General features: G+C 36.1%; 1 protein-coding gene across 2 annotated transcripts; it reads left to right on the top strand.

Moving 5' to 3' along the window:
- The first annotated feature begins 3,412 nt into the window (after nucleotides 1–3,412).
- Nucleotides 3,413–11,372, top strand: LOC107763513 (uncharacterized). Of its 2 annotated transcripts, none has more exons than XM_016582000.2 (8): nucleotides 3,413–3,861; nucleotides 3,956–4,023; nucleotides 8,718–8,757; nucleotides 8,925–9,079; nucleotides 9,156–9,226; nucleotides 10,086–10,154; nucleotides 10,274–10,374; nucleotides 10,876–11,372. In XM_016582000.2, the coding sequence occupies exons 1-8, from the start codon at nucleotides 3,589–3,591 to the stop codon at nucleotides 11,164–11,166; spliced, it is 1,068 nt and encodes a 355-aa protein (XP_016437486.1). In that variant the 5' UTR covers nucleotides 3,413–3,588; the 3' UTR covers nucleotides 11,167–11,372. The 2 variants fall into 2 exon arrangements, with proteins under 2 accessions (XP_016437486.1, XP_016437485.1); XM_016581999.2 differs by having other exon boundaries at nucleotides 8,718–8,784.
- Nucleotides 11,373–12,143: the final 771 nt, after the last annotated feature.

Here is a 12,143-nt window from a genome sequence, read left to right as displayed (position 1 = left end):
GTGACTGAGTACAAACAATAATTTAGCAGATAATTCAACATGTACACGACCTTTGTGGGTCCCTATAATGCCAACACATAATCTAAACATGATTTCTAACATGGTTTGTGGTTCAATTCCTCTACTATATGGAGAATGTACATATAACAACAAATTATTCAATTACACAGTTTTATGGAATTTGACAAAGTCACAATTCCTACGGTACACGCCCACACGCCCATCACCTAGCATGTGTGTCACCTCAAGACCATTCACATAACACATAATCCGGGGGTTCATACCCTCAGAACCAAATTTAGAACTGTTACTTACCTCAAACCGTGTAATTCTTTAATCTACCATGTCTTTGCCTCGCGAATCGGCCTCCATATGCCTCGAATCTAGTCACAAATAATTCGATTCAGTCAATACAAATTATAGGAATTAATTCTATATGAAATACTAATTTTCCAACAAAATTCGAAATTGCACTCGAAATCACCCATGGGGCCCATATCTCGGAACCCGATAAAAGTTAAAAAATATGAACGCCCATTCAACCACGAGTCCAACCATACTAAATTTTCCAAATTCCGACATCAACTCGACCTTCGAATCCTCAAATCTTATTTTGAAATCCCTAGGCCCAAATCCTCTAATATCATCTAAAAAACACGTAATCTAATCGAAATACTCAATGATAATCCAATATTATTGACTAACAGTGATCACAAGTGACTTACCTCAAGTTTTTTCGTGAATTCCCTCTGAAAATCGCCCCAAAACCGTGTTGGAAATGTCCAAAAATGGCAAAAACTCGGAACCCCTTCGAAATGTATACTGTACAGGGGTTCCGCACCTGTGACTCACTTAGCCTCTTCTGCGATCTCGCAGGTGAGAGAAACCAACCGCTTATGCAGTTTGCCAAGGCCTTCACTGCCCCCGCTTTTGCGTCCCTAAAGTCGTTTCTGCGGACTCGCATTTGCGAGGTTCAGTCCGCTTCTGCGCCCATTTGTCCGCATCTGTGATCATGCAAGTGTGAAAATCTTCTCGCACCTGCGACCACTACCTCATAGCCCCTGCCCGCATCTGCGCTTGCCCATCTTACTTCTGTGAGCTCGCACCTGCGAGCCAATTTCCGCAGGTGCGATTGCATCAGAAGGCAGAAAATTTCCAGCTTTGTTCTAAGTCCAAATTTGATCCGTTAACCATCTGAAACTCATCCGAGGCCCCCGGGACCTCAATAAAATATACCAACAAGTACTAAAGCATCATACGAACTTAGTCGAGACCCCAAATCACACCAAACAACGCTAAAACCATAAATCATGCCCCAATTCAAGCTTAGTGAAACTAAAAAATTTTAACTTCTATATTCGATGCAGAAACCTATCAAATTAAGTCTGATTGACCTCAAATTTCGCACATAATGGACCTATTCCAATTTTCAGAATTGGATTCCGATCCCGATATCAAAAAGTCAACTTCCCGCTCAAACTTCCAAACTTAATTTCTATTTTAGCCATTTCAAGCCTATTTTAACTACAGACTTCTAAGTAATTTTTTGGACATACTCCTAAGTCCAAAATCACCATACTAAGCTATTTAAATCATCAAAATTTTATCACATAAGTCAACATTCGGCCAACTATTTCAACTTAGGCTTTAAATCTTGGAACTAAGTGTTCCAAATTCATTCTAAAACCTCCCTGACAAGTCACATATTTATAATTGAACACAGGATAAGCAGTAAATGGGGAAACATGGTTGTAATACTCAAAACGACCGACCGGGTCGTTACAAATTTAATACCAATTCAAAGTCATTAATGATACTACATCAATTGTCCAATGCCACCAAGTTACTATTCATCGTATTCCTTAATCAACACTTGTAAAATATACAATTCGGGTGATTACTTAGTTGATCACTTCCAACTTTTGCTAGCAAATAATTTCATAGGTTCATTGTATTCATCAATTTCATTTCCAAGAATACTATTCATCTTCTCTCTCATTTTCTTAAAAAATATTATTCATGCCATGAACTAGAGTTTTATAATTCAATCTTTCAACCATTAAAACTTGTAACAAATACTACAAATACTTTTAACTACTCATAATAAAGGAGTTCGATGCATTAGAATTACCTCTAGTAGATCAATCTTGAAAAATCACAACTTTGATGATATTTGTGTTCTTGAGGATTCGATGATGAAATCTAGTATTTGTATATAAGAATGATATTAGAACTCATATATATTGAGTAAGAATCAACCCAAAATATCATTAACAACTTACCTTGGTTGGACTTGATTTGAGTTTAAAATCGCTTCTTGACCTCAAGAACCCTAACCCCAAAGCTCAAAATAGTCTCTCTCTCTCTGACCTTGTACTAATAGGCCCAAATTTCTGGATTTCAGACGCTGCCCTGGACGCTTCGCGTCCCCAGTTCATTTCTCCTCCAAGTCTGGACCCGGATGCTATGGCAGTACTTCACTGTCAGCCTTTGATAATTTGATCATAATTTCTTGTAGGAATGTCCAAATAACGAACGGTTTGAAGCGCGGTTTGAAGCGTTAGAAACTAGACTCAAAGAGCTTTCATTTGATAGGTTATTCACCACATAACTATATATATATATATATATATATATATATATATATATATATATATGCTCGTCTAAAGTTAGGTCTTGCGCGTGCTCATTTATAATTTTAATCTATCGTGTAATTTTCCACTTGACTTGTCCAAAGGGATCTCCTTAGGCCCTATATCACTTCAAATATACCCCGTACACTTGTTATTGTATTCATGGGATATCTTTCATATTATTAATTAACACTCGCATACAAATAAATATAATTAGTATACATCAGACCTCTTAATGGCCGTATAACATTTTGAAACTTTTTTTTTCCGGTGCGCTACGCACCACCACCATCCTCAACCATAATCGACATTGCTAGCAATCACCACTAGCTACTACTCAGAACCACCAACTATCAACCAAAACCACAGCCAACCACTACCTCTAGTCGACATTCACAAGCACCTCTGTTTGTCATCACCACCGTTAATTACCATATTTTAAAAATAATATATATTTTATTAATAGAATATTAGATTAATTAGTATTTTATTTGAATTTTATATTTATTAATTTTTAAATGAAGATAAATTTTATACATTCAGATACTAGAAAAACAAACAATCTTAATCATCTATTATTCAGATCTTAATACACATCTTAAAATTCAGATATGTATTCAAATTCAGTTGTCTTAATCTCAGACTTGTTAATCTTTAAAAAAAAATGTAAATGAGGCCTAAGTGAATATATACTGGAAAATGAAAAAGAAATTTAAGAAAATAAAAGTCATATCAAACACACGTGTAGTAGTGAAGGAACGAAACATCCCAGAAAGAGCGTTGTACGACTAATCTACAATTTGTTCGTTTGTACTACTCCAAATTACCAGTAGTAATATTAACGAACATCATCCATGGCAGCCGTCTCTATAGTTGAGTCAAGTCCTCATTTTTCCAAAAAACCACTTAACACCAATCTCTTCCCTCTTCTCAAAGATTCAGCCTTTCCAACAAAATGGAACAACCCCTACTCCTCCTTAGACTCTTCCTAATCTCACTAGCAGTTCTTGGCTGGATCCAATTCGTAGCATCCCATCAAGAATCCGGCGACTGGCATTGCGAAGCCGATGAGGAATCCCGAGTTGTTGCTGAGTTCAGGCCTGGACTCGTAACCCTTGACGGCCACGCTGATGATTGGGAAAATATTGATGGGTTTGAGTTCTCTCTCCTTCCTGCACTTGACCCAGATCATGATCATGAGTATAAAGGGGGGAAAATGACCCTTAAGGTACCATTCACTTCTTATTTATAATTTTCTGTCTATTTAATAGTTACGGAGATTTGGTTGCTTATTGGGGGTTGTTGATTTTGCTATTAATTAGGCTTTGCATGATGGGAAAGATGTCTACTTTTTGTTGCAAGTAGATGGAGAGTATTTATACAAGAAAGGGTGAGTTAATGTTGTTTAAAATTCTTATGATTTGTAAAATTGAAGTACATACTCTTGATTTGCAGCACATGTGGGATTTTAATATTCAATTAGTGATTAGCGCTTCCTGTGCTGCAAATGTTCTAGTTTAGAGACTTTTGCCTCTTAAATATAGGAGAATAATTAGTTTTCCCATGGTTTCTTTAAATGGTCCTTAGTTTCTTATTTGGTTTTGAGGTAATATGATTACTGTCATCGCACAGCAAATTGCTTGGTGGTGTTTAAATATTGAAGGAATTAAATTGATAGCAATAGCAAATCATGCCTTTTCAGAAACTTAATTTCCTTTCTTTTCATGTGGGCAAACTAATGCATTCCTACTTCTTTGCTTTGAGAATCTTTCCAAAGAGTTTTTGCTGAAAGACACTTGAAAAAAATATTCCTGTAATTTATACAAATTGATTTCTTGTATATAAATGCTTCCACGAAGAATATAATATCATGTATCTGATGTGTTACATGTATTATGGGGTAAGTGGATCAGTAAATCATTTCCTGCAAGTGAGGCATTTGCAATGCACGATATGAATTTTACGGATCTTTTGTTTCAAAAGTTACATCTTTAACAGTGTGGTAACCTATTATGGAACCTTGAGATCAGTAAAGGAACAGGGTGAATAGATATCCTTTGTTGTACACCTATCATAATTTAAGGCTGGATGATCAGTGGTTCAGCTGATAGAGTATTTTACTGAGACGTAGTTAGCATGTCTCTATTGGGAGACAAGGTATGTGATGTGAATGTCAATCCAAAAAGGTTTGGTAAGGATTACATGAAGGATGGCAAATCCAAATCTAAAGGCAAGGTTTGTTATATGGATAGATGAAACACTTGAAGATTTAGTTTAACTTCCAGACGAGTCATTAGTTGAGTGGGGAAAAAACAACCAATTAGACAACAAGCAATTTTGAAAATGATAGATTCTAAACGAGTCATTAAGTGGATAACACATAGTTACTCTGTCTCAATTTATATGGCACTTTTACCATTTTCGGACACTCCAAAATGTTTGACCATATTTTATTTTTACCTAATCTTTACAACTTTCATGAATTCAAATTCATTAAACTATTCATATTTTAAACTTAAATGTGGTCTTTTTTTTTATCAAACTAATTTTTCGACCTTTACTTTTATATTTTCTTCCACTATACTTATATATAAGTCAAATTAATATCTTAAAATCCGAACCCAATCAAAAACCATCAAATAAAACAAGATGGAGGGAGTAATAGATAATTGGAAAACACTCACTCAAAGTCGATGACAGCAAAAGCTGTCAAATAGCTTGAAAATTCAAGCTCTAATCCTTGTTATTCAAATTTAGCCACCAAATATCATGAGTATCCCTGATATTGTCAACCAGGTTTTTGTTTTTCTCAATGCATGTATTCCATTTACGATCAAAGCTCATGCGGTCCCCCTTATGTTTAGGGAAATAAGTAGGAGTACTGAAGGAAGACATTCTACTTCAATTCATGTCAAAGCCTAGTTTCTCGTGGGAAAACCTAGAAAAAACCTAGAGGGGGTTGCTAATAAAACAAAAACCCTAGTTCTGCAATAGAACTCAATAGCCAAGGGGAAAATTCCAGAACCAGAAGCAGGTGAATGATTATATTAACATATCTTGTGGCTTGCTATATTCTTTTTCAAAAAGATGAACAGTATTCCTAAATAATATATGCTTGCATTAGGGGAGGCTATCTACGTCGCACCCCTTGTGGTGCGGCCTTTCCTGACATTTGCGTGAACGTGGGATGCCTTGTGCATCGGGCTGTCATTTTTTATTCTTGCTTTTTATCAAACTCCTTAAAAAGAAATTAAACACAATGAGGCTGTAAGTCAGTTAGGAAGCAAATAATTGAAAATTTGTCAAACTACTTCCAGTATGGTAGCAGGAGCATACTGCATGAACAGGGTGACCTCTCCTCCTTTCCTTATCCATGCATCATAAAGATATTATATGATCCATTGATCCTTCCCCTTATTCCTGCCTTCGCCTCCATCTTATACTCTTTCTTTACTATTTAAATCCTTCATTTTTACTTGTTAATGTTTCTGCACTTGCTAAGCTAGAAATTACTTTTCCCTGGCATTTCAGCTATTATCCTACTTCAACCTCTCTTTCATGTATTTTAAGTTCAGAAGCTACCCCTCTAAGCTACAACTTTTATTGTTCTAGGTGTTTCATGATTAAACAACCCAACGGCACTTTTGAGATACCACTTTTTCCATAGATGGATATTTTCAATTCCATTTGACTCGGGTGTCAGGATATTGATGCTAAAGTAGAGAAGACGTCACACCACTTATTCTTCTCCAGTCACTTGTTTTATTTAGACTTCTTGCATTCTATTTACCCTTTTAAACCTTCTCCAAGATGCTATATCAAGTCTTTTCAAGTGGTACACCAAGGGCCTCGTGGCATCAAGTTACCTTAGTTATGATCTCTTACTCATCAGTGTATGTTCATTGCAAGCTTCACGGTACAGCAGTCCCTTGACAGTGCTGGGCATTTTCCCAACTGATTCCAAATAAATTTAAGATAGGATTCAAGTGATATTAGTGAATATACATAAGGAGCATGCAAGTCGAATTTGGTATATATTTCTTGGTAATATTTGCATATTGTAGAACAATGGCCACCATGCAATGACATTATATTTCTTGAAAGCGGTGTTGCAAAGTGAAGGTTGTAAGATGAGCTAATGTGTGGTTAATGTGATTTCTTTACTTCTAGAAATGATTTGCCTAATGACAGCTTACAGAGCCTACTAACTTAGGTCTTTTATACTACTTTTCGGGTTGGGGTAGGGGGAGAACAGTATGAATACTCCCCTGACATTGTGGAACAGCGGTTCCATCGAGGTTAGTCATCAATAATGGTGCATGCTCCCTAGCAAATCATTCCTAGCTGTATTGATATCCTTTTATTACATATACCTTGTTTCAAATGATGTTATGAACTTGGCTATAAGTAGAGTTGAAGGCTGTAGAATAAAAACTAATTCTAAGTTTTGTGCAAAAGTTGGATGGTTTTTCTTTTTGTCTTCTTTCTGTTTGGCATGTATAATACTCTCTTCATTTCAATTTATGTGCACATATTTGACTAGGCACGAAGTTTAAGAAAAAAGAGAGAAAATAAATGAGTCAAATTTATTTTTGTGGCTATAAATCATTGACAAAGGTAAACTGTTTTCAAATATGAAATTTGGTCATTTTTTTTAGCACGGACTAAAAAGGAAATAGGTTCACATAAAATTGAAACGGAGGGACTTTATCAAAAAAAAAAAATTGAAACAGAGGGATTATCATTTATTTGTCTGCCATTTTGTATTCATGCATGTTGTGGATAAGTCATTTTGCGGGGATGCCTAATCATGCTGAAGTCATTACTCATTGCTACTATCTTCTACAACTGTACTTGTGTAAATGTGGCAGCGACTTATTCAAACTCGTGAATTGTCACAAGTGCAAGAGATGGTTTTAGTTTCAGAACTCTCACTTATTGGATTATTCCATTACCAAAAAAGAAAAGAAAAACTTATTGGAACATCAAGTCTGAGGGCTTGTCGGAATTCTTTTTACTCCTCATATCATAGTTATTATGTTTTTATTGATTATAGGAAGAGTTAAATCACCGAGTGTTTTAACTTCTAGGTCGCTGGCGTAAACTCAAAAACTTGAATCTTCTCTTTTTTTGCCGATCTGCTAGTTCATGCTCGTAGCCTGTAATTAGTGGCACATTAAATATGTACGATCTGCCATTCTAAATACATAATTAGAGTCACTCTTGTGCAAGCTCACTTTGAATTTTTTCCTAATTAGTCAAAGCGCGGTTACTTCTTTCCTTACTCAAGTCACATAGTTATGGTATGGAACTTGATATGATTTTAGCTGAACCTTCCTTACACCTCGTAACAGTCATTTTAAAAGTACCTCCAGCCAAGCTCAAATATATACGCCCTCAGAAGTATCTTTCCTTATCTTTGGTCAAACCTGGTCATAAAAGCGTGAGCGATTACCTCTTAAAACTACATCACACACGTGCACAATGTCACATATATATGTCTTGATCTATCTCCCCTCATAAGGAAGAAGGAAGATTTGTTTTTCTTTCTTCTTGTGGGATGAAATACTTGAAGTTTGGTCAAGGTATTCGAGACTTGTAATACACGCTTAAAGAAGTAGCTTCATGGTATCTACATAGACATAATGATCATGCTGTCTTGGTTTAGATGCTTAACTACATCACAAAATGTGTACAAGATGCAAAAGAAGTTCTGAAAGGTAATGCATTATGCATGTAGAATTTACATTATCGTCCTTTACAAGTTATTTGACTGGAAAGCATGCACCTTTAATTTCCTCATCTTCATTAAACTGGGCTCTATACAAGCTGATGTATGCATCCTTCAAGAGTTTGCACTATGGGGAATGAAACTGCTCCTACTGGTCTCATTGCTAGTTTCACTGTGTTACATGATTGGGTAACGCTCTATATTGTATGATTGGGCAACTCTCCATATGTTATGTCTGAGATACTTCATATTTTCTTCATGGTACTTGTACAAGAGCTGCAACACGTTATTAACTTATTAATTGCATTATACTGTGTATTATACCACTAAGGGTTTCTTTCTTAATCATGCAGAAACGACAAGAATTGCCCATCTGTGGCACTGATGTTTCAGGTTGGTGAGAGTGCAACATATCATAATGTAAGATTGTGATCATTCATTTATGGGTTATGCTAGCTGCTAAAGTAAATGTCTCTCCAGAAAAGGGAAAATACACATTTTTTGTACTTCTGTTCGGTATCTTCGATTGCCTAAAATATGGATTAAATTTGTTGGAATAGATGGGTGGGTGTAAACAATCACCTGATGCATGCAACGAGAAGACTTGTCGTGGCTACGAAGTGGACATCATGCACTTCTCCATTGGAAATGCTATCCCCGGTAGATTGTATGGTGGAAACCCAGTCGACAACAGAGATGGTAATGGGGGAGACAGGTAAATTTGTGTACACGATTAAATTTGTTAACATTTACAAAATTCTCGAAATTATCTTTACTCTGTTGGTTAACAGATTTGGTCATCTGGTTGATTTGTATGCTTGGAACCCACACTGTCAGAATCTGGACGGGATTAGTCCTGCAGGTAAGAATGTCGTTGGAGTTATTGGCACTCAAACTCTGGAATGTGTAATAGAAAATTATATTTATCCCCTGTCAATTAATACTTGGATCTTTATTGTCCTTGGTAAAGGGGGAGAGAAGTACAACAACAACATACCCAGTATATTCCCACACGTGGGGTCTGGGGAGGGTAGTGTTTACGTAGACATTACCCCTACCTTGTGCAGATAGAGAGACAAAAAGGGGAGAGAAGTAAACAGGAAAAAAAGGAACAGTAAGAAACTTAATATCATTTTAACTGATGCAAATACTGAGGTTACAAAATTTACAGCTGACCTTAAGTCATGTGGTTCATTATTTTCCGATCTATAACCAATAACCATTTAGGTTGGGCTTTTGTTTCTCTTTTCCCTTTCATCGACACTTACCAGTTACCACACACCCAAAGAACTGGTGCCGTGTTCTGGGAGGTTCAACTAAAAGGGAAATTGCATTTTGATGAATTAAATATATACCTATAACTTGAACGATAGATCAAAATATCAGATAGCATTTCTAATGGTCTATCTGGTTGCTACCATGGTAGAAATGTAATATCAGATGGATGGGTGTCATAAGGTCTAAGCCAGTCTGCAAGGCGAAGAAACCTTGGGGTCATCCTAGTCGCTGCTTGTTGAATCAGAAGTGGTCTGTTAAGAAAGATGACTTTAGCGTACACAAATTTGACATCAGTGTCTTCTTCGACTATATATGCATGCACTTCATTCTTGTGATTTTGGCGATCTTGTTTCTGATAAATTCTATTAGCAGGACACAACGTTCTTGACCTACGACTTTTGACTTGACTTTGTTAGTTCTAAGCCTTATATTTTCTTTCTTAGGAAATGATACCGCTGCCCAGAATGACTGGAGGGGTGCATGGTGGCATAGCAGTTTTGCAACCCATTCGGGTAACATCTCTCACCCTTGTCAAATCACCTTGGATTTCTTCATTGATCCTTCTTAATGATGTAGTAAAGTTGGTTCTTCTTCTGGCCTCTTCATTTCTCAAATGGTCTTCTATTGACAGGTTATTCTGACGAGGACAGTCCTTATTCAACAAATGGTCAGAAGGGAACATTCTATTTTGAGTTTTCTAGGGCCCTGAGAACCATGGATCGTCTTCAGCAGGTATTCTATCACAGTGATGCCTTTCGTCTCAAGTCTTAGTGAAATTTTGTCATGCATTAGTAACCCTGGCAGTTAATATAAGCACTCTAATGTCCCACCACCATTGGCGGACTTGCAATGTGTGTATGAACTTCATCAATGAGATGCAAAAGGAAATAGGAAACTCAATCTTACTCTTATTTCATAGGACACTAAACATAATATCTTGTGAGGAATGAAACAAGGAAGAGAAAATTGAGAGAAAACACTACTTGATTTTAAATAGTGAAGTATACAAGTTCTAAAATAAGAAAGAAGATCATAGACTATGTACATCATTACGGGAAAGAGTCAACCTCATTAATTCTAACCGATCCTAATTGATACACAATATCTACAATATTCTTAACAGGTCCGTTAGCATGCTATTTCATGCATGTTTTTCACTTGATTAGTATCTAGAGACAAAAGTATGTTAAAACATGATTGCACAACTCAAGTTTGCTTTTGGGATGTACATAGGATGTGCAATTCACTATTGGTCAGACGAGCAAGTTTTCAGCTGCATTTTGGTATCCGGAGGATGGAAATCCATGGCACGGATCAGGACATTACACGGTTAGCTGTGACTGGGTACCTCTAGATGTTCCTCCGGGTTCATCTGCAGGTATCAAAGTGGTATCAAGAAGCTCTTGGGATGCTGCCAGTGGTTTTGCTTTTCTCTTATCTGTTGTTTCATTTGGTGTATCCATTTTTGTTGGGTATTTGGTTCGTAAGAAAAATGCCATCTCTTTTCAACCCATAGATCTTTAGATTCTTTGGAGTGGTTTTTCTTCCCCCATGTATTCCTTTTTTTTCCTTTTCTTTTAATACAGAATTTTAGTGTCGTCTTTACCTTTTAATATAGAGGGGTGGACATGGGATATTCTTTTGTAATAAGTGCAGTTTTTTATACTTGCCTGGTGCTTATATTTTGTACTCGTTGAATGACAAATTAGTAAATTGCAGTTTCATTAGGAGATAACTCCATCTTGTATTACTTTTGCGTGTTAGCACACGGGGGAAAAAAAAAGCTAGTTAGCAGGTGTGTTTTTAAGACACTTGAAACTAAAGCTCAAAAAAGATATTATCATGAACTCCTGGACCTTTACTAGTTAGACAAGTTGAAGTTTCTCAAAAGAATTCATAGCATGGGAAAGAAACCTGATTTACCTTGACCAGGAAACAATTTGACAAAGTGAAGCTAAATCCTATGTCTCTTAACCAGCTATTTATCTTCACTAGACTAATCTGAAAAGAAGTACTATTATTTTTTTCTTTCAGAAAAGAAGTATTGATTTCTTTTCTTTTAGGCAGTTGATATTTCAAGTTTTTAAGGGAAGGTCAAATAGAGGTTGTCGTCCTCTTTGATTCTCAGCAAAGAAATTCAATGTATTAATATTTGCTAAGAGTAATTTTTTCTTCTTAGAGATTTATATGCTAGAAGAAAATGTAGAGAATTTGTAGTGCTAGAGAAACTAAATTTTATAATATTGAAATTAGACGGACTTAATTAAACGACATGGACAATGGAGATACATATAAGATGCGAAACCAGAGAGCCAATGCCATTTCATTGAAAAGGAAAGACAAAAATACAAGAAAAAGAGATGAGATACATGTTAAAAAGGAACCACAACATTCTTGATTTAAAGGGTTATGGGCCATAAAGACTCTTGACCCTAACAATCAATATTGCTGTTGATCGATGATGTACGTAACTCATTTTCTTACTAAAACAGACTATCTAG

The sequence above is a fragment of the Nicotiana tabacum genome, chromosome 19, assembly GCF_000715075.1.
Source record: "Nicotiana tabacum cultivar K326 chromosome 19, ASM71507v2, whole genome shotgun sequence".
Classification (NCBI taxonomy): Eukaryota; Viridiplantae; Streptophyta; class Magnoliopsida; order Solanales; family Solanaceae; genus Nicotiana; species Nicotiana tabacum.
Note: the sequence above shows the minus strand (reverse complement) of the source record. Positions and strands in the feature narration are given on the sequence as shown.